This window comes from Pygocentrus nattereri, chromosome 18 (genome assembly GCF_015220715.1).
Source record: "Pygocentrus nattereri isolate fPygNat1 chromosome 18, fPygNat1.pri, whole genome shotgun sequence".
NCBI lineage: Eukaryota > Metazoa > Chordata > Actinopteri > Characiformes > Serrasalmidae > Pygocentrus > Pygocentrus nattereri.
This window is the reverse complement of record NC_051228.1, coordinates 3,276,755-3,300,153: the sequence shown is the minus strand read 5'-3', so window position 1 is coordinate 3,300,153 and position 23,399 is coordinate 3,276,755. Positions and strand designations below refer to the sequence as shown.

Here is a 23,399-nt window from a genome sequence, read left to right as displayed (position 1 = left end):
CCAACAATCTATATATTATCTGTCATTGTTCCAATAGTCCTCTGGCTTGTCCACGTGATCTTTAGCAAACAGCAGACTGGCAGCAATGTTTTATTTGGAGAGCAACAGCTTTCTCCTTGCAACCCTGCTTCTTGTTGTTGTTATTGTAAAACAGAAAACTCTCAATTTCTATTTTATATCTGGTCTTTTTAGCCAGCTTTTTAAGGACACTCAAAATTTTATTTAAAATATTAATACTACCAAATTATTTCTGACAAAAATGATCATTACCCAAATTCGTATTTGAAAAAATGAATCAAATGGTGACTGAAACCATGGAAATTCCTCCTTCTATAGTTGGTTACAATGGAATGCCTGGTATAAAAGGCAAAGTCCAATTAAGTCGAGAGGAAAAAGAAAGCAAGTCTCCAGAGGAAGAGCTGGATGTCATTGTTAATGAGACTACAGGCGGCTCATACAAAACAACAGGCTTCACACCTATTTAGTTAATGTTAGGGCAGTGAGATCAGTATTAGATTCAGCACATGTAGCAATAGGTTGTACAGGGTTATTTATGAGGAACTGAGACAATAAGATTCTGAGTTACTCAGAGATGATAAGATGCTGAGTTCAAGATAAAGTGCTACATGTGGAAACATTCAGATCGCAATGCATATGCTGCAAGTGAAGGAACCAAGTTAGGCAATATTGAAATTGGTTTTATGATTATGATCTGTGAAATACCCTCCCATATACTGCGGTCTAAGTGGAGAGACTGTTCAGAGTAATGCATATATCACTCCTGATGGTGTCTGACGAAAGCTTAAATTCCAACTTGAACCCTTTATATGTAAATGATTCAAGTCTGAGCAGGTCCACGTCGTAGGTTGTAGTACTTTAAATTTTGCCGTGGATTTTGAAAAATAATCAAGTAGATAGAAATTCTGTTCTGTTACAGGCTGGAGACTGTACATACTGACGTGGTGGTGGTGTGTTAATGTGTGTTGTGCTGGTCCGAGTGAATCAGACACAGCAGTGCTCCTGGAGTTTTTAAACACTGTGTCCACTCGCTGTCCACTCTATTAGACACTCGTACCTTGTTGGTCCACCTTGTAGATGTAAAGTCAGAGACGACAGCTCATCTGTTGCTGCAAAATTTGTGTTGGTCATCCTCTAGTTCTTCATCAGTGCTGATAATTTACTCACATTAAGTAGATGTGTGTGGACAGTGAGTGGACACAGTGTTTAAAAACTCCAGGGCTATTGGCTGGTGTGCTTGTGCGCTATATGCCTGATTAATAGTCCCATCGCTTGAGTTCATTACTGCTAGTGGTTAACAGTAACTGTAATTAGTAAATGTAATTGTTTTCTGTACTTAAGTAGTTTTTTCGTGTATCTGTACTAAAGTTTTTCCATTCTGGGCGACTTTTTACTTTTTCCTCTGCTACATTTTGAGAAATCTGTCGTTCTTTTTGGTTTCTGTGTGTATAAAAACGTAACATGTCAAAACGAAAGAAGCGCAAAGCCAGAGCACCAATCAGGGCCCAGCGGTCACTTTGTTTAGAGCTGGTTTTGACCTGTTGGTCATACCGACCCAGTGCAGCACGCGGTTCAACGTCAGCGCAGCAGCGTAAAACTTTGGGAGAGTCTGTTCAACATAAATGATGAACTAACCTAACTTTGTGTAAATAGATCACAATATAGAAATATGTCCACATATGCAGTCGTGACTGACGCGGCTTTTTTCTGAAGCCCAGCAAAGCCATAGCCATTCATATGCGTGTGATGGGATGGTGTTATGGATTGTGTATGGATATTGATATAGAGCTTTTCCCATATTGACTATACGGTTACTTTATTATTATACTTGGTACCAGATCTCTGTAGGGAAGGGACAAGGCTGAAAACCAGTACTGGCTGTTTGTGATCTTTGGACCATTTTTTTATTATTATTATTTTATTTATGTTGACATCACATTACAATTAAATTCACAACGAGAGAGCGCGAGAGAGAGAGAGAGCACAAGTGTGTGTGTGTTGAATGTGTTTCTGTGGGGCAGGGTGTGTGTGTGTGTGTGTGTGTTTGTTGTAAGGGCCGCCAGCAGAGGGCGACGGCGGCGAGGTGCCATACATTCAGGGAACTCCAATTCCCAGAAGCCCTCAGGCATGGTAATTAAGATGCATCCTGCTTCTTCAGTCATTTTCTAGTGAGCATGTGTACATTAACTTTTTCCCATCTCCAACTGGACTGCAATCAGAAACACATTCATGGGAATTTGGAGCACAAATTCAAAACTAAATTTTAGCCCATATTTTTTACATTTACACACATCTTCTTACATGGTATATAGGTGTGTTCAGTCTGATAGATAATCAAACCCCAGTCTTCTATGAGAAGAGCAGTAATATTGCCAACTACACTACCAAATGAATTAAAGGGCTAAAATTTCCCTGCATGTTCAGTTCAGCTTCCTCTGGAATCACTACACACACATTTTGATCATAGGGCCACTTGCTTTCAATGACAAACGTCACTCTAGGAAATAAACACAACACACTTGTGCAGTACAAAATGATACTTTATGGACATAAAGCATTTTTACCACATTTTTGTGATGCTAGAAATGGCAAGGAATGGTGAGGAACTTAAAGCAGAGAAAGTCGTAATATATTTCGAGTAAAGAAGAAAGCATCAAGCTACATAATTGTTCTGTATTCTGATCTACTTATAGTGGCTGTTTTTACCCGGTTCAATGATTTCTGGCACTTAATGTTATTTATTGTTTAATAATCTGTCCCACATTTTAAAAATGCAGGTCACATTTTATATGCACTCTGAAACGTATCAGCTACAGAAGCCAAAGGCCGTATATTGTGAAATGAAGTCTTAGAACTTCGAATGCAGAATTTGTCCTCACCATTAAAAGCACTTCACATAGGAAACAGCAGAAAACCACTGAAAGTGCAATGGTTTTCATTGTCGTCGTGAATCTGACTTTTTCTTTTGAGCTTAACATAGACATGATCTCCTTTCCGCAGCAGCAGAGTGGCTCCACCAACAACATACTTATACCATCCTCTTGGGGACTTGGTCACGTCTAAGATTTTCTCATGATTTTTGTACAAACATGCAGCCAGGCTGTAAAAATAACTGGAACCATATAAATTAAACCTGAAGTAATAGACGCCTCTGAGTGGAGCAGTGAAAACACCTGCAGGAGGAGAAGCAGATGGATCAGTACAGCATCTCTACACCACCAGAGAGAAGAACCAAACCAGACCAGACATCAGACACTGTCTCTGGAGTGACTGCATTTACCTGTCATTGGATTGAATGCGTTTCCCACATCTGTGATTTTTTTGTGGAAAGGCACTATAACCTCCTTGTTGCAAGGCCCAAGACTTCCTTTTAGGCCTGAAGCATATGAGAACGCCACCTTTCGTCTTACTGCAAATGGAGAAATGCACAGTCTCAGGGCAAATTTGATATTTTTCCATGAGAATGATTTACAATGCTGACCTGATCACTGGAAAAAGTAAATATAGTCAATAAATCTAATTGTAGAGATTGTTGTAAGCTTAAACTAAGATTATGTAACTAATTTCAAGACAATTTTTGCTTGTTTTAAGTAATTTTATCTTACTATACTGATAATTTTACCCAATAAAATGACCTAAAACACATAAAATTGAGAAATATCTGAAAATAAGCTTGATAATCTTATAATAAGTGCACAACCATCTCAAAATGGGAAATATTAGATATGACGACTAGATTTAAGATCACTTCATTTGACACGAGGCTATTTTTCTGCAGTGCCTCTGACTTTTAAATGATTATTAGTTTACAGTGTGACTGACAGCAGCACACACGCCATATTTAAGCCTGTTTTCATTCTCCTCACTAAGTAATTATGCTTCTCCGACCCCCTTCCCTTTGAGGAAACTCCTCCTGCTCCTTCATGGCTCCATCATGCTTTGGCAGAGCTGGATTGTCCTTAATGAAGCTACTCTGCACATGGAGCCTGACTACACGCTCAGTTTGTTATATTTACATACATTACATGTTTAGTTCTGAGATTTATTCAAATAAATGTTGCTCAGTTTTCTAATGAAGTATTTTAGAAATGATTTTTCTGTTTCATATTTAAGTCTTACTTGAATGCTCCTCACCTGGTTCTTCAGCACTCAGTTCAGTAGAGTCCACACTCCCCTCCAGCCCTGTGACACACACAAAGAATCCAACCAACTAAACACAGAATCAGGTTTTACACCAAATGGACCACTTTATATATATATATATTCTAATGAGATATAAAAAGGGTCATATGTTAATATATATATATATATATATATATATATATATATATATATATATATATATGTATATATATATATTAGCATTTCAAGTTTCATAAAGATGAAAGATTTGTGAACATAAATAAGTGAATGTTGGTGTTTAATAAACACAGAGTTGTGCTATTTTTTCCAGTTCTGTTCTCTTTAATATCTGTCATGTGAATTATAACTCAGTTCAGAAGCGGAAATAACTAACCAACAACCTTAAAGCCCAGTTTAAAACATTACAAACTTTATAAACAGCATGAAACAATGTGGAACAATGAGCAATGAAGTGCAGAATAAAATTATCTGAATTTTTCAAACAAATTTCATTCGATTTTTTAAACTTGTGGAACTGTATGACCTTCATAGATGTTCATTCAGTCTTACGGTCTGAAGCAAAACAAGTCAAAGCCATTGTGAAAAAAGGTTGTTTGGGGAGCTTTCAGATCATTTGATTTACCTGCGTATTGTTTCTTCAGCTCTTCAATCTGGCTTTGGGTGAACTCAGTCTGATCGTCCCCCACAACCAGCTGGTCAACAGCTCTATAGAGATGAACAGAAGACAAGCAGAGCAAAAGCAGAACCACGCTGACCCTCATCCTGAGATGTTTTGTTTGAGATGTGTGTAGAGTGGAGGAGCTCGGATGAAAATGGGGTGAATGTAAAAGGCAATGAGCTTCTGATTCTTATATAGTGGAATATGCACAGATGCCCCCCCCACACTTCAGAACAAGAAAATGTTCTTGCAAACATTTTCTTGCAAAAAGAAGATCGCAGAAGCCGATCTCTGTGACTGTGTGGCATCACGCCTTCAAGAGTTGTTAAAAAAATGTTAAAAAAAGACTGAGTGAGAGGCAAACTGTGAAATTTCTTCGCCCTATGAGGCGCACTATGCCCCTCAGCATCCGATGTCGCCGCTCCATCATTTTACGTGGCCGACCAACTCTCACTGGGAACGAGTCTGACTTACTGCCGGCCATGCGAACCAAACTCCTGCTTTCTTTGTACAGAGAGACATGTACCCCGTGCTCCCGAAGCACCTCCCACAGAATACCACAGGGAACACAGTCTCATGCCTTCTCCAAATCCACAAAGCACATATGGACTCCCATGAACCCTCCAGTATCCTGGAGAGGGTAAAGAGTTGGTCCAGTGTTCCACGATCAGGGCGGAACCCGCACTGCTCCTCCTGAATCCGAGGTTCGACTATAAGCCGGACTGTCTTCTCCAGTACCCCTGCATAGACCTTACCAGGGAGGCTGAGGAGTGTGATTCCCCTGTAGTTGGAACACACCCTCCGGTCCCCCTTTTTAAAAAGAGGCACCACCACCCAAGTCTGCCAATCCAGTGGCACCGCCCCCGATGTCCACGCAATGTTGAAAAGGCGTGTCAGCCAAGACAGCCCCACAACATCCAGAGCCTTGAGGAACTCGGGACAGATCTCATCCACCATTGGAGCCTTGCCGCCAAGGAGCTTTTTAACTACCTTAGCGACTTCGGCCTCAGTAATGGAAAAGCCTATTCCCGTGTCCCCAGACTCTGCCTCCTCACTGGAGAACGTGTCGGTGGGATTGAGAAGGTCCTCAAAGTATTCCTTCCACCGCCCAATGACGTCTTCAGTCGAAGTCAGCAGCACACCATCTCCACTATATACAGTGCTAGTGGCACACTGCTTTCCCCTTCTGAGTCGCCTGATGATTTGCCAGAATCTTTTTGGAGCTGACTTGAAGTCACTTTCCAAGGCCTCACCAAACGCCTCCCACACCCGGGTTTTTGCCTTGACAATGACTGAAGCCGCAGATCGCTTGGCTGTCGATACCTGCCAGCTGCCTCTGGTGTCCCACAGGCCAAACATGCCTGGTAGGACTCCTTCTTCAGCTTGATGGCATCTCTCACCTTGGGTGTCCACCACCGGGTTCGAGGTTAACGCCCCGCCACCTACAGTCAGCCGCTTCAACAACGGAGGAGCGGAACATGGCCCATTCTGAGGCAATGTCCCTCACCTCCTCCGATATCTGGTCAAGGTTTGCAGAAGCACTCTGGATATATATGCTGTACAATGTATCTGTGAGTGGCACAAGTGTGTGAACCTTTGTTTTCATTATCTGATTTGACCCACTTGTGCAGCAATAACTGCAACTAAATGTTTCCCTTAACTGTTTATTCGTCCTGCACATTGGCTTGGTGCTTGACCCACAATTTGAGTTTCAGCTCACAGTCAGCTGTCCTGACATTTTCCTTTAGAATTTGCTGGTGTAGTGATGAAAAGATGTCCAGGCCACGATGCAGCAAACTATGACTCTACCATCACCGCATTTCACAGATTAAATAGGTTGTTATGCTGGAATGTAGTGTTTTCCTTTCTCCAAACATAAAAACGTAATCAGATCTATATAATGTTATTTTGGCTCATTTGTTTAACGTGGTTCTATTTCGGGATCTGATGAAGTTTTAGGTCAAATTTCTGCAGAAATGTAGAAAATTCTAAAAGTTTCACAAACTTCCAAGCACCACTGCATGCAATCAAACCATGTTTAAATTCTGGACAGATATGTTTGCTTCTTCATGGTTGTAGTTACAAGTGAAGGACAAAACTCTAGTGATGACAAGACATCCAGGCCACGATGCAGCAAACTATGACACTGCCATCACCACAAAACCTCAGTTCCTATTGTAAAAGTAATAACCTCTTTAGGGTTTTCTCTCTGGAATTGACATTTAAATGTAGTTCTACTGTGATTACAGTGGGCCCAAAGTTTTTTTTAAACTTCTATCACCCAAAAATAACTCAGCCAGTCAGTCCTTGTAGTTACTGAATACTACAGGATTAGACTTGGTGTATAATAGGCTTGGGGGTTTAAAGGGTTAAATCATCACCAATGATGGACAAACTCAACTTGTGTTAGAGAAGCAGCGTCTGACACTGCAAACACATTCTGTATAGAAGCTGATGCATAGTTTCACACATTGTTTGATGAAGTGTGAAATTGCAATAAAAAGAAGGGGCAGTGTGGTAGATGTTGAAACTGTGGACGTACTCCATGTTTTACAGTTCAGTCTAACTTAACATCAATAAATGGACTCCTTGAGAAAGTAAATGTCCTCGAGAAGAAGTAGTGAAAGGATATACTAAGCCCTATATTTCTGACCTTAACACAGCATAGTGACCCATTTAAATGTCCTTCTGGGCCACCAGTGACCTCTGTCACACACTCATTTTCATAGTTTGCTGCATTTGGGTCTTAACAGCTGTCTGATACGTCCATTAACCCTCTACTGCACAATGTTGCCTCAGGGCAACAAACATTCTCATCACTTTATAATAACATTGTACATATTTAAGGACACTGACAGGGTTAACAATGAAGGGCAGAGTTTGACTGGGTCAGTAAAAAAGCATGTTTTTGGTCATACTATCTGTTAGAGGGCACTTTCAAACATCTCTTTAACATTCAGTATCATTTTCAGTTATGAGAATATGCAGAAATGTGTTTGATGACCAGAAGCAACTTTTCTCTCTGCTCATTTGCCAGAATATATCACTTCATTGATGAATACAAATAACAGTAATTATCAGACTCGCTCTAGTAACTGGATCAGCTGCCAGGTACCAAGAGATTTTACTGAACTGGGAAAATCTGCTTTTAGTCACAGCACCAGTGAGCTGGAATTCACTACAGGAAACACTGAAACTCAGCTCACTGGTGTCACTCAGTCATTTTAAACTTTTAATATCAAACCACCTACAGACTGCCTGTACCTGTTTTACTTAATCATATTTATTCGTATCTTTTATTTTTGTGTTAGTTCTCCTTAGTTCTTTATCTCTTTTTATTTATTTATTTATTTCCTCTCTTTTTATTTTATGTTTTTTATCATTACTTTTTTAACTTGTGATATTGTACTATTACCTTACTAATTTCTTATCTATTTTTGATCTTAATTTCTTACCATTTAAATCTCAAGTTCTATTTTTATCTACTTTTATCTTTTATTCACTGTTATTTAAAACTTTCTTTTAATTTAAAATGATTAAATGTAGTTATTATTTTCTTTGTCATGTCAATCCCTGTTTTTGTAAATGCTCGGCTATATTGTAAATGAGGGTTGCCCTCAATGTACTTCCGAGTCAAAATAAAGGTTGATTGATTGATTGATTGATTGTGCGACAGTGGGATGGATTTAGCTAGTCACACGCCAGTTCTCACCACTTCAGGGAACATGGATCTATATCAGTTTGTCCCGTTGTCGCACAATGTTGCCTCAAGGCAACATTTCCCAGAAGGATCCCTGCATACAATATTATTTCAAAACTGATTTGAATTCAATTATCAGGTCAATGTTATGTAAAAATAAATAAATAATGAGATATATATTTTTAAAATCTCTCTTATAATGCCTGCCAGACAGATTTAAGACTAGACACTATCAGGTAGTTCCTCTTCATTTTTATGTTAGCTCTATTGTCCCCAAACCTCCTCCAAATTGGGAAGATTTGCATACACATTTGCCATTACAACATCCTAAGAATGGAATTGTCCCACACGATCTTAGTTGGCCATGCATCTTGGTTCTCCCATAAGAAACTCTGCTATCTAAAGTCTTCTGGGGTTTATCCTCATCCATGCAGTTATATGTCAATACTGTATATGCACTGGTCATTTGTAGATGGTTAATAAACTGTTACCCTAATCCTCGTCCAGGGTTAGGGCTAAGAGTAGGTTTTGGGTTGAGGTTAAGATTAGCAGCGTGCTTTACACCACTGCATTCCCCGCTTTGCATTGCGCTTGGTGATGTAGGGCTTGGATGCAGCTGCTCGGCCATGGAAACCCATTCCATGAAGCTCTCTACGCTGTTCTTGAGCTGATCTGAAGGCCACATTAAGTTTGGAGGTCTGTAGAAAGGTCTGAATCTGCAGAAAGTTGGTGACCTCTGCGCCCCATGTGCCTCAGCATCCGCTGACCGCTCTGTCATTTTACGTGGCCAACCACTTCATGGATGAGTTGCTATCGTTCCCAATCGCTTCCACTTTGTTATAATCCCACTGACAGTCGACTGTGGAATATTTAGTAGTGAGGAAATTTCACGACTGGACTTGTTGCACAGGTGGCGTCCGATCACAGTACCACGCTGGAATTCACTGACCTCCTGAGAGTGACCCATTCTTTCACTGTTTGCAGAAGCACTCTGGATATATATGCTGTACAATGTATCTGTGAGTGGCAAAAGTGTGTGAACCTTTGTTTTCAGTACCTGGTTTGACCCACTTGTGCAGCAATAACTGCAACTAAATGTTTCCCGTAACTGTTTATTCGTCCTGCACGTTGGCTTGGTGCATGACCCACAATTTGAGGTTCAGCTCAGTCAGCTGTCCTGACATTTTCCTTTAGAATTTGCTGCTGTAGTGATGACAAGACATCCAGGCCACGATGCAGCAAACTATGACTCTACCATCACCACAAAACCCCAGTTCCTATTGTAAAAATAATAACCTCTTTAGGGTTTTCTCTCTGGAATTGACATTTAAATGTAGTTCTACTGTGATTACAGTGGGCCCAAAGTTTTATTTAAACTTCTATCACCCAAAAATAACTCAGCCAGTCAGTCCTTGTAGTTACTGAATACTACAGGATTAGACTTGGTGTATAATAGGCTTGGGGGTTTAAAGGGTTAAATCATCATCAATGATGGACAAACTCAACTTGTGTTAGAGAAGCAGCGACTGCAAACACATTCTGTATAGAAGCTGATGCATAGTTTCACACATCGTTTGATGAAGTGTGAAATTGTAATAAAAAGAAGGGGCAGTGTGGTAGATGTTGAAACTGTGGACTTACTCCATGTTTTACAGTTCAGCCTAACTTAACATCAATAAATGGACTCCTTGAGAAAGTAAATGTCCTCGAGAAGAAGTAGTGAAAGGATATACTAAGCCCTATATTTCTGACCTTAACACAGCATAGTGACCCATTTAAATGTCCTTCTGGGCCACCAGTGACCTCTGTCACACACTCATTTTCATAGTTTGCTGCATTTGGGTCTTAACAGCTGTCTGATACGTCCATTAACCCTCTACTGCACAATGTTGCCTCAGGGCAACAAACATTCTCATCACTTTATAATAACATTGTACATATTTAAGGACACTGACAGGGTTAACAATGAAGGGCAGAGTTTGACTGGGTCAGTAAAAAAGCACGTTTTTGGTCATACTGAGGGCACTTTCAAACATCTCTTTAACATTCCGCATCATTTTCAGTTATGAGAATATGCAGAACTGTGTCTGTTGACCAGAAGCAACTTTGTGCAACAGTGGGATGGATTTAGCCAGTCACATGCCAGTTCTCACCACTTCAGGGAACATGGGACATACATGCCAAGTGTAAAGTTTGGTGGAGGTGGGATTATGGTGTGGGGTTGTTTTTCAGGAGTTGGGCTCGGCCCCTTAGTCCCAGTGAAAGGAACTCTAAATGCTTTAGGAGACAAAGATATTTGGGACAATTTTTATTTGGGACGGCCCCTTCCTGTTCCAACATGACTGCGTGCCAGTGCACAAAACAAGATACATAAAGAGTCCTAACCTCAACCCGATAGAACACCTTTGGGATGAATTAGAGCGGAGACTGTGAGCCAGACCTTCTTGTCCAACATCAGTGTCTGACCTCACAAATGCGCTTCTGGAAGAAAAAAAATTCCCATAAACACACTCCTAACCCTTGTGGAAAGCCTTCCCAGAAGAGTTGAAGGTGTTATAGCTGCAAAGGGTGGACCGACATCATACTAAACTCTATGGATTAAGAATCTGATGTCACTCAAGTTCATATGCGTGTGAAGGCAGACGACCAAATACTTTTGGAAATATAGTGTAAATTTCTGTGTGTATAAAAACGTAACATGTCAAAACGAAAGAAGCGCAAAGCCAGAGCCCAGGGCCCAGCGGTCACTTTGTTTAGAGCTGGTTTTGACCTGTTGGTCATACCGACCCAGTGCAGCACGCGGTTCAACGTCAGCGCAGCAGCGTAAAACTTTGGGAGAGTCTGTTCAACATAAATGATGAACTAACCTAACTTTGTGTAAATAGAGCACAATATAGAATATGTCCACATATGCAGTCGTGATTGACGCTGCTTTTTTTTTAAACCCAGCAAAACCATAGCCATTCATATGCGTTTGATGGGATGGTGTTATGGATTGTCTATGGATATTGATATAGAGCTTTTCCCATATTGACTATACAGTTACTTTATTATTATACTTAGTACCAGATCTCTGTAGGGAAGGGACAAGGCTGAAAACCAGTACTGGCTGTTTGTGATCTTTGGACCATTTTTTATTATTATTATATTTATGTTGACATCACATTACAATTAAATTCACAACGAGAGAAAGAGAGAGAGAGAGAGAGAGAGAGAGAGAGAGAGTGGTTGTTGAATGTGTTTCTGTGCGGCAGGGTGTGTGTTGTAAGGGCCACCAGCAGAGGGCGACGGCAGCGAGGTGCCATACATTCAGGGAACTCCAATTCTCACTGATTAGGCCCAACCTGGCACACCGGTGGACTCTTCTACTTAAGGCTGTGGCAAATTGTAACCCTTTGTCACACCTTTCTGGAGGGGTGACTGATATGGTACTTAACCCAGGTGGGTATTTAAACAGAAAAGAAAAGGGGGCAGAAAAACCAGAGAGAAGTCGCCCCAAATCACTCTCCACAAAGAGCAAACAGGTGAAACAAAGTCTACCTTCCTCCCATAAAACAGAGGAAGTGTCTTTGTTTTCTGATTTATCTTTTATTTCACCTTTGTTTGAGCACACGGCTTCAGCATCCCCTCCCTTTGCCTTTTTCCCACCTTTTTATTTCACAGCTGTAACTCCTTGAATTGCCAATCAGTACATCAGTGGTTTGAGCCTGGTTCTGAACCACCACATCTCCATGTACAGTCACCATATCCCCACTCAAACACCTCATTAAATTCATTTAAGACCCTTTCTCACGGGTTTCCTCTCTGCACTTGGGTCCACCTCCCGGCCGCTCTGTAACGTGTGTGTGTGTGTGTGTGTGTGTGTGTGTGTGTGTGTGTGTGTGTGTGTGTGTGTGTGTGTGTGTGTGTGAAACCTTACAAAGTCCAAAACACTATCTGCACTGTGTTTCTGCTGCATTCTTGGTTGTCTTTCTGAACAACAGAGTGAAAGCTGAACAGCAAGAGTTATTTTTTTATTTGATGCATTCACATCACTGAAGTCATCAAATATCATAAAATTAAATTGTTCAGATTTTAGCAGCACGATGGGAGTTTTTAATGTAATTACATATTTAGTGTTAGATTGTTGGTGTAAAACAGCCTGTATTGAACAGGAAAACCAGAAGTTGTGGTTCATTCAGGGGAACAACAACAAAAAACAGTTGGCGTTCCTCTGTGCAACTCGCTGCCCCCTCTAGTGGACAAACTAGAAGATACAACCTGACATGTTAAAAAGGAAAATAAAATCTCACCATCCTCACACATCCATTCTATCATTTAGATGACAAAACATGCAAGTCCTGCTTTCTCCTCCCTCCACATTCAGTTCAGTGGAGCCCGGTCGCCCCTCCAAAGCTGTAAAACATCTGTCCGGTCAAATAAGTACAGAACCAGACTGTCATATGCAAAAGTTTGAACAACTCCAGTCAAATTCGATGTGCTGTTGATTTTGTAAATAAAACTAAGTTAACACATTTTCTACTGAGAGCACTGAAATGCATGTGGGTCCACATAACCTATAGATTCAGCAATAAAGGACAAAACTCTAATCTCTTGATTTACCCATGTTCTCTTTCTCCTTTGACTGAACTGCAGCTGCACCCTCTGCTCCCTGTGCTCGGTCGACACATCAGGATGGTTTGGATTCAGCTCTGATCTCTCCACATGACTTGTTCTGAAGCCTGTTCAGTCCAGACTGTGTGTCCTCCACTGTGAGCTGGTCATCATCTCTCTGGAGCTGAACATGAGATGAGCAGAACCAAACTGATGCTTTTATCAATCATACGGTCTATTATTTATTTATAGCACTTCAGATTGAGCTCTAATATTTAAAGTTGTCCTTGAGTTAAAAACAAATTTAAAAACTCCACACCTGATGGCTGAAAAACACACATGCCCACTCTCCTATGATCATCTTTACCTTCTGTTAACTTCCATTCACAGCCCCCTGGACTGAATACCCCAAAAAGGTATCACTTTATTGTCTTTATGGGCTGGGGCTCTCGTTCCATAGGCTCACTTTTTTTTATCCTCCTCCTATAATATTACCATTTTGGAGATGCAAGGCTTTGTTCCGATGACAGATTTACATTTGTCCAAGCTATTTTTATCCTTCCAGCTGCGTTTCTCACCAATAAGTATACCAATAACCAGAAAATCCCCCTAAATGAATGGGAATTAAAAAAGCAGAAAAGGAAAAACATAGGGAATGCTGAAAGCAGTGTGGTCAAACAAAGGCAGAGATGGAAAAAGTGAAATTAAAGAGAACTGGAAAACACTTTCTTTGTATTTATGAGGGGAAGGTCAGCTTTGTTTAGACTACTTGCTCTTTGTGGAGCAAACACTTCTGTATGGCTTGGAGCCATTTCTTGTTTTAAGCCTTCTTTTTGGGCTTTTAAGCAGTTTTGGGTGGTTGGCTAGTGCAGTGGGTAACATCTCCACCTTCTACCCTGGGGTTCAATCCCCACCTGGGCAAACACCCTACACTATACCAAATAATTGTATAATAATAACCCAGTCATTGCCAAAATGAGCATTGAAGTCTCCCAGCAAGACTATGGAGTCTGTAGGTGTGGCCCTTTTCAGAACCCAACCCACTCGCTCCAAGAAGGCCAAACACTCCGACCTGTTGTTCAGTGCATAAGCACACATCTCCCTGTGATTTTAATTCATATTGAAGTGACCCTCTCCTCTAAGTGGGACAAACCCTAATTGCATAGCAGCCAGCTGGGGACACCACTGACTGAGTATCCCTACACTTGCCCAGCACCTCTCACCCTCTGCAACGCCTTAGTAGGAGAGGGACCAACCCATATCGTAGATTTTGGTTACTGAGCCCACACTGGGTGGTATACGGCACTGCACCGGTCCCGGGCAGGATACATGGTTTTCTGTGTCCTGGAGGATTTTTGTCATGGAGGATTTTTTGGATTGAGTTAGTCTGGGTCTTTAACCCAAGCATGTACGTCTTGGAAGACCCTACCAGGAGCATATTGCTCCAGATGACTTGGGTCTGAAGATCCCTGGACCACACAAGCCCTTCTGCCACAGCAAGGCCCTGATTCAGGAAGGAAAACAACTTGACATGAAACAGACCATGAATGTATATGTACTTAAAAACAAAAAGGAAAATGTACTCAGTGAAAGACATCTGGGAGCCAGAGCTACTTTTTCAAAGTATTTTGATTCAAGATTCAAGAGTTTTGTCATATGCACAGCAGAACAGGCAACTACACTGTACAGTGCAATTCTTCCTTTGCTGTTCCATTCACCAAATATAATATTAAGAGAATAAATAATGCTCAATATCCTTTCGCTTCTCCTTTTCAAGCACACTTCTTAAGAAATCGAGTCATTAATCTCACATCACATTCAACTTAAACACATGGAGTGCTTGTATGATGACAGCATCTGCAATGTTGCCCTTTTGTTTTAGGAATTTTAGTATAATTAACATCTGAGGCATGACACCATGAATGATGAACATCCCTAAAATGTGTTTGTGGTATATTGCACAATGGAAACTTTTTTTTTTCATCCGTAATTATGAACCTAACTGTGATCATCAGACTGTACCGGCAAAGAATTGAATAATGTAGATACCATGGGTTTAAATTGGGGACGTATATCTCCATCAAATAGCATCTAAACAAGCAGCATGTGATGTATAGATTAAATGAGCTTCTCTCTTAGATTGAAATGCAGCAGAAGACAATGCGCACGTCTTACCCATAGAACTAATTTCAATATTGGCCAACTCAATTATTTGACTTGCAGCATCGGCTTTGATCTCCAACTGCTCCCACATACAGCGCTTGGTCTTTATTAGTCTGTTTGCCATGTCAACATATCTGGAAGACTGTAGATGATGAGGCATGATGATGATGATGGCAGTATGACAGAAATTCATCATCATCATCATCATCATCATCATCATAGATTAATGGGTTCCTTTTTCACGTGGGAATTTGATCAAGATAATGGGTTAGAGGAAGACCTGAAAATAAAATAAAAACAAGCAAACAAACAAACAAAAAGGAGATGAGCAGCTTTTTATGTACAACAAGTGAAAAATCCAACGTCAGAATCCTGTGACTTGTCTCATTTGAGTGATGAACAGAGTCTGTCTTGTTTTAATTACTATTCTTACTGCACTCCAGACAGAAAATGAAAGTGAAAGTGTGTGCCTGCTTTTTAGGAGGTGACGCAGTGAACCACTCAACTTTTTCATGTATTCTGTTCAATTTATGCTAAATAGATTGACGTGTTTGATTTTTCATAACTCATCTCTACAGATGCTTGGATAAATGTGTATATAATATATGAACATTCTAATAAAATAGCTGTGGTCTTGCATCACTTAAGCCACCAATACCTATGAGGCTGCCTAGACTGGCCACTTGAGTGATGCAACACTACAGCTTTGTGGTTTGCCTGGAGTGGCTGCTTGAGCAACACTACACCACAGCGATGAGGCTGCCTGAACTAACAGCTTGAGTGATATTACACCACTGCTAAGAGGTTTTACTGGGCTGGACGTTTAAATGATGCTTCATCACACATCACACACATCACGGCCTCCCCATCTGTCCACTTGAGTGTCTTGATACCACAGCTATGAGTCTGCCTGGACCGACTCTACACTGTGCCACTACACTGCAGCTACAAGGGGCTGAGAGAAACCTTCTCCCATGCTGAAGGTTGTCTGAGGAGTTTACCCAAACACTAGGTAGGGAACTGTGTTTGTGTGCATTGTGGATTGTTAGGGTTCAAGCATGCAGTGCAAGAACCCTATTATTTTTGTCAAGATTTTTTCTTATTATTCTTTTTCTGGCATGAAACGGAACGCACAGCCCAAACCGTAAGTCCTACAGACTTGAAACTTGGTCACTTGGTAGTAGTCCCTCCCGCTACTCAGGCGCAAGAAATCAGCCCAGTCGGCCACAAGGGGGCGCTATAGCGAAGGTCAACGCGTTTGGGCCTGTATCTCCTAAATCAGATTTTTGCCCAACGAGCCATATTTTTTTCTGGGTTCCTTGGGTCCAAACAAACCACTTTTGTGTTTGGACCGTTTAGCTCCGCCCACTTACATTTTTCGCAATACTGCAAAATATGCGAAATCTACTTTTGCAAACTAGTCCGCCAATTTTTGCCCAATCCCGATGTATTTGGGCTCAAAAAATTCAGAGGAGCCTATAGATGAATACTTATAAAAAACATTTTGAGTTTTCCATACAACATGGCTGCCATATGCAAATGAACACGTCTGGATAAATTAATATTAATTAAGAATTAATTGAAAAAATCTGTAACTCAAGACTCTTTCCGCCAAAAAATTTCAAACTTGACAGATCACGTTCCGAGGTCATTCTGAGGTAGACATGTAATTTATATATGCATATGTAATTAGGGGGCAGAGCAATAAAAACAGGGCATTTTCTCAGCATCCGTACATCCAATCAAGTTGAAACTTTGCATGCAGCATCCTATGTTGACAATACAAGTCATATTTTAAGGACAATTGGATACGTCTAAATTTGGGGCCGCCATCGGCCAATAAGCATTCAACAGGCCTTTTGACAGGCTTACAATTGACCAATCATCATGAAACTTGACAGATGTCTATATGTAACCATTTCCTAACAATCTACCAAGTTTCAAAATATTTGGCCACTGGATGGCGCTATTCACGAAATTCTCATATTATTACATGTTATTACAATATATGTACAATTTTCACCTATAGGCCCATTAAGCGCATTATGGCAAACAATTTGGCCTATACATGTTTATTAAAAAAGTGCATAGTTTTTTAGTAGTTGATACCTGTTTGAAAATGCTCTTTTTCAAACTAGTCTCTGGATTTTGATCTAAACTTTTCAAATTTGGTCTAGAATAATTCTGGGGCCTCTCTAGGTAAAGAATTATCAAAAGAATTTTGAGTTTTCGACTCAGGGTCATGTGGATCAGTCAACTAATTACTGCAGTCTTGGCATTTCTAACTTGATTTACTGTAACTCGAACATTAGGCAGATCACCTCCACACTTTAAGCATCATTGCACACTGAGACTGTAAGGGTGCATGCAACTTTTTGTCCAGATAGGCCTTTAGGGGGCACTTCACCACTCAAAAACACTTCAAAATCAAATAAATTGCTATTACAATGTTATTACAAGGTTGATCAACAAACAATTGGTGCCATATGACTCAGTTCACTCACCTGAACAACTTTCTAATTGCATGTCATGTCAAAAATTGTACGGCTTGTCTGGTATTTTGCCTTATTTGTTCAAAGATTTCACTATACAAAGGCCTATTATACAAAGGTCAAAAGGTCATTCTGACCAAAACCTGGTGAACATCTATGGTTTTAGTCCGTGATCAATACTGATATCATATTTAGGCCTTTTGACTGATTCTGACCCAGTTTCACTGAGCTGCTCTACACCTAAAGGGCCCATTATCACTGCATTAGGCCTCACTATGGCCTACATCAAGTCAACGGGTTAAATACTGAACCAGTCCACCGTGCAAGTGGTACGGTGTGAGAAATGCTGCCAATGGTCATGTAGTTCTGACATCTATGTTCTACAAACCAGTGTAGCTCAGTACATATGAATGGAAACATAATGTGCATAAAGACCTCTGCTTGCTGTTTATGCAAACTGAAGGCCTTTTGATGAATTGACATTATTTCGGTTCTATTCGCTTGGCCTCTGAACAAGATTCTAACAGCTTGAGGCCTTTTTACGCCTGATGGGCTAAACTGCTGAAGGGCTGGTACCGCTTGTATGTGCTTGAACCCGCTCATTGCCGCTTGCGGCTATATTTTTATTTGTTGTTGATTATGTATTTCATTACTACTGTACTTTATGATTTATATATAAATCATGAAAAGTTTGTTTTGCTTTTTACAAATGATCTGCAAACACAGAATCAGGGTCAAAGACGTATCGATTGCTTATCATTTCAGCTGTGAAATTCTGAAATTTCTTATTGACACTGTCAGTCTATTTTGTGTGTTTTCATGGTAATTAAGATGCATTGTGTTTCCACAGTTGTTTGCTTGTGAGTGCATTAATATGATCTTATTCGGTCATCGTTATCTACCATCATCAACTGGACTACAGTATTAGATGTACATTAATGGGATTAGGCAGGAGTAATCTAAAGCCTTGGGGTCACTGCATGACTTTTAAAGTCTGGACAGATTAGAAAACATTTGCCACCTCATCCGTTTTTTGCAGATTATTTGGGGGGGATGAAATACCAAATGGAAGTCACGTAGACTCGCGCAAACTCTCGTCTTCTCCTGTTACTAGGAGACGCAAATAAACAAACTGAATTGTTGACATAATTTGAAGGTGCCTGTGGCCCTTTGCATTGTGTGTAAATTTCATGATAATTGAACCCAAAGAAATGGGCCAAAATAACTTGGAACAAAGTCTGGATCCTTTAACTTACATTGAAAATAAATGTTTTTTCCTTGTCCTGGAAAAATACCATTTTGGAGATTCCAACAACAGCGATATGTGTTTTCATGGTAAATAAGATGCGTCCTGCTTCTTCAGTCATTTTCTAGTGAGCATGTGTACATGAACTATTTCCCATCTCCAACTGGACTCCAATCAGAAACACATTCATGGGAAAAAGTTGTGCTAATTTATATGCACCTATATGAAGGCTTAGTGAATATTATTTGGAGCACAAATCCAAAACTAAATTTTAGCCCATATTTTTTACATTTACACACATTTGCCAGATCTTCTTACATAGAGTCACTGTTGTATTGTATTATCTGTCTTGCCCAAGGACTCTTATTGGTATATAGGTGTGTTCAGTCTGATAGATAATCAAACCCCAGTCTTCTATGAGAAGAGCAGTAATATTGCCAACTACACTACCAAATGAATTAAAGGGCTAAAACTTCCCTGCATGTTCAGTTCAGCTTCCTCTGGAATCACTACACACACATTTTGATCATAGGGCCACTTGCTTTCAATGACAAACGTCACTTTAGGAAATAAACACAACACACTTGTGCGGTACAAAATGATACTTTATGGACATAAAACATTTTTACCACATTTTTGTGATGCTAGAAATGGCAAGGAATTGTGAGGAACTTAAAGCAGAGAAAGTCGTAATATATTTCGAGTAAAGAAGAAAGCATCAAGCTACATAATTGTTCTGTATTCTGATCTACTTATAGTGGCTGTTTTTACCTGGTTCAATGATTTCTGGCACTTAATGTTATTTATTGTTTAATAATCTGTCCCACATTTTAAAAATGCAGGTCACATTTTATATGCACTCTGAAACGTATCAGCTACAGAAGCCAAAGGCTGTATATTGTGAAATGAAGTCTTAGAACTTCGAATGCAGAATTTGTCCTCACCATTAAAAGCACTTCACATAGGAAACAGCAGAAAACCACTGAAAGTGCTATGGTTGTCGATGTTGTCAAAAACCTGACTTTGTTGTCTGAGCTTAACATAGACATGATCTCCTTTCCGCAGCAGCAGAGTGGCTCCACCAACAGCGTATGTATACTCTCCTTTTGGGTATTTAGTCACGTCTAAAATTTTCATTTCATTTTTGTACAAACATACAGCCAGCTTGTGAGAACGGCTGTGACCAAGTAAATTAAACCTGAAGTAATAGACGCCTTCGAGTGGAGCAGTGAAAACACCTGCAGGAGGAGAAAAAGATGGATCAGTACAGCGTCTCTACACCACCAGAGAGAAGAACCAAACCAGACCAGACATCAGACACTGTCTCTGGAGTGACTGCATTTACCTGTGATTGGACTGAATGCTTTTCCAACATCTGTGATTTTTTTGCAGAAAACCAGTGTAACGTCAGACCTGTGAGGCCCAAAATTGCCCTTTAGGCCTGAAGCATATGAGAACGCCACCTTTGCCGTGTCTGCAAACAGAAACATGTATTTGATCTCTTCCCATGAGAGGGATGGACAGAGTGGTTTGAAGAACTACTGACCTGATCACTGCAAAAAGCTCTCTTATCAGGTAAAATCATCTCCAATATAGTCAATAAATTGCTGTAAGCTTAATTTAAGATTATGTAACTCATTTCTAGACATTTTTTGCTTGTTTTACGTAATTTTATCAAGTAAAAATAATCACAATCATCTGCCAGTATAGTGAGAATTTTACCCAATAAAATGACCTAAAACACGTAACATTGAGAAATATCTGAAAATAAACTTGATAATCTCATAATAAGTGCACAACCATGTCAAAATGGGAAATATTAGATATGACGACTAGATTTAAGATCACTTCATTTGACACGAGGCTATTTTTCTGCAGTGCCTCTGACTTTTAAATGATTATTAGTTTACAGTGTGACTGACAGCAGCACACACGCCATATTTAAGCCTGTTTTTATTCTCCTCACTCAGTAATTATGCTTCTCCGACCCCCTTCCCTTTGAGGAAACTCCTCCTGCTCCTTCCTGGCTCCATCATTACCCTCCACCTGACAGTCCACCATGGAGTTCCAGCCAGAGGCTCTAGCACTGCATGTTCAGCTCCTCTAGTGCTTTGGCAGAGCTGGATTGTCCTTAATGAAGCTGCTCTGCACATGGAGCCTGACTACACGCTCAGTTTGTTATATTTACATACATTACATGTTTAGTTCTGAGATTTATTCAGATAAATGTTGCTCAGTTTTCTAATGAAGTATTTTAAAAATGATTTTTCTGTTTCATATTTAAGTATTACTTGAATTCTCCTCTCCTGGTTCTTCAGCACTCAGTTCAGAGTCCACAATCCCCTCCAGCCCTGTGACACACACAAAGAATCCAACCAACTAAACACAGAATCAGGTTTTACACCAAATGGACCACTTTATATATATATATATATATATATATATATATATATATATATATATATATAACTGAACAAATGCCCCTGCCCCCATGGGGGCATGAAATATTAATATCATTAGCATATAGATTGAGCAAAGTTTAGAACATATAGTTTTGAACATGCCTGCTTATTTATTGTGTTTTTAAAACGTTAAAATGGCTTTAACATAAAAATAACAGAAAAAATATTAAAGCAAAACGATCTTTAATAGTACAAATGTATGTGGATCATTAAGACATTATGACATTATGACATGCACAATAAAAAATATCTGATTTTCATTGAATTTTCCAAACTTGTGGAACTGTATGACCTTCATAGATGTTCATTCAGCGTTACGGTCTGAAGCAAAACAAGTCAAAGCCATTGTGAAAAAAGGTTGTTTTGGGAGCTTTCAGATCATTTGATTTACCTGTGTCTTGTTTCTTCAGCTCTTCAATCTGGCTTTGGGTGAACTCCGTCTGCTTGTCCCCCACAACCAGCTGGTCAACAGCTCTATGGAGATGAACAGAAGACAAGCAGAGCAAAAGCAGAACCACGCTGACCCTCATCCTGAGATGTTTTGTTTGAGATGTGTGTAGAGTGGAGGAGCTCGGATGAAAATGTATGAATGTAAAAGGCAATGAGCATCTGATTCTTATATAGTGGAACATGCACAGATGAGGCAGACACACACATACACGTGTACACACACACACACACACCTAAATGTACACACACATATACGTGTACACACTCACACTTCAGGAGAAAATGCAGAAGTAGTGGTGGCTTCATGCTTGCAAAAGGTGTTTAGAAAATTCAGAAGAAGATTGCAGAAGCTGAACCGAGTGTGACATCACATCTCCATAAGACTGAGAGGCAAACTGTGAATTTTCTTCACTTATAGAAATGCCACAATCAGCTGTGAGTGGTATTATTGAAAATTGGAAGGGGTTAGCAACCACAGCAACTCAGCCACAAAGTGTCACACCATGTAATGTTACAGAGCAGGTCGCCGAGCGCTGAGAAGCGTAGAGCATAAAAGTCTCCAACACTCTGCTGATCAATAACTGCAGAGTTCTAAACCTAAACATCAGCATAAAAACTGTGCTGCGGGCTTAATGGCATGAGTTTCCATGCAAGCCTTACATCACCAAGCACAATGCCAGGCCAGGGAGTTCCACTGGACTCTGGAGCAGTGGAAACATTCTGTGGAGTGATGATTCACGCTTCTCTATGCGTCAGTCTGATGGACGAGTCTGGGTTTGGTGAATGCCAAGAGAACGTTACCTGTCTGACTGCACAGTGCCAGCTGTAAAGTTTGGTGGAGGAGGGATGATGCTATGGGGTTCTTTTTCAGGGGTTGTCCTAGAACCCTTAGTTCCAGTGAAGGGAAATCTTACTGCTTCAGCAGCTCAAGACATTTTGGACAATTGTATGCTTCCAACTATGTGGGAACAGTTTGGGGAAGCCCTGACCTCAACCCCACTGAACACAAATACTCTCCTGGATGAAGGCCAAAAATTGCCACAGACACTCTCCAAAATCATGTCAAAACCTTCCCAGAAGAGTGGAAGCTGTTATAGCTGCAAAGGGGGACCTACTCCATATTAATGCCTATGGATTTAGAATGGGATTCATTAAAGCTCCTGTAGATTTAATGTGTAGGTGACCCAATACTTTTGTCCATTTAGTGCATCTTTGCCATTATTTTATTGCTCATCTGCCTTTTTAGCAGCAGCTTGTGCTACAGGTGCAGTAAGACATTCTGGAAGGAGTAAAATCTTTAAACAGGCAGATTATACAGACAGTACTACACTGAGGAAGGCAGCCTCTGATCTCCCCTGAGAGAGTAACGCTCCACACTGCCCCAACAGCCAGAAAGAGCAACCACCACCATGGGTTTAGAATAGAGTGCAGTATTGACAGTGAATGGTTCACCGTGCTCACTGACACAAGGTCA

General features: G+C 40.3%; 1 protein-coding gene across 3 annotated transcripts; it reads right to left on the bottom strand.

The window, feature by feature from the left end:
* Positions 1 to 2,540: 2,540 nt before the first annotated feature.
* LOC108437810 (complement C1q-like protein 2) lies at positions 2,541 to 22,059 on the bottom strand. Of its 3 annotated transcripts, none has more exons than XM_037547033.1 (4): positions 21,867 to 22,059; positions 4,138 to 4,200; positions 3,299 to 3,427; positions 2,541 to 3,191 (listed from the first exon to the last, which is right to left on the bottom strand). In XM_037547033.1, exons 1-4 carry the CDS (start codon positions 22,003 to 22,005, stop codon positions 2,911 to 2,913), a joined length of 612 nt encoding a protein of 203 aa, XP_037402930.1. In that variant the 5' UTR covers positions 22,006 to 22,059; the 3' UTR covers positions 2,541 to 2,910. The 3 variants fall into 3 exon arrangements, with proteins under 3 accessions (XP_037402930.1, XP_017570666.1, XP_017570667.1); XM_017715177.2 differs by lacking the exon at positions 21,867 to 22,059 and adding an exon at positions 4,784 to 5,003; XM_017715178.2 differs by lacking the exon at positions 21,867 to 22,059 and adding an exon at positions 4,784 to 5,002 and having other exon boundaries at positions 4,153 to 4,200.
* Between the last annotated feature and the right edge of the window lie 1,340 nt (positions 22,060 to 23,399).

What these genes read in the sequence shown, in the direction of transcription:
- LOC108437810 (XM_037547033.1), bottom strand. Translation starts at nt 22,005, where the DNA reads ATGAGGGTCAGCGTGGTTCTGCTTTTGCTCTGCTTGTCTTCTGTTCAT. An exon ending in GCTGAAGAAACAAGACACAG is followed by an intron (nt 4,201 to 21,866) that starts GTAAATCAAATG and finishes TGTGTGTCACAG; the next exon opens with GGCTGGAGGGGAGTGTGGAC. An exon ending in ACCAGGTGAGGAGCATTCAA is followed by an intron (nt 3,428 to 4,137) that starts GTAAGACTTAAA and finishes CTCCATTTGCAG; the next exon opens with TAAGACGAAAGGTGGCGTTC.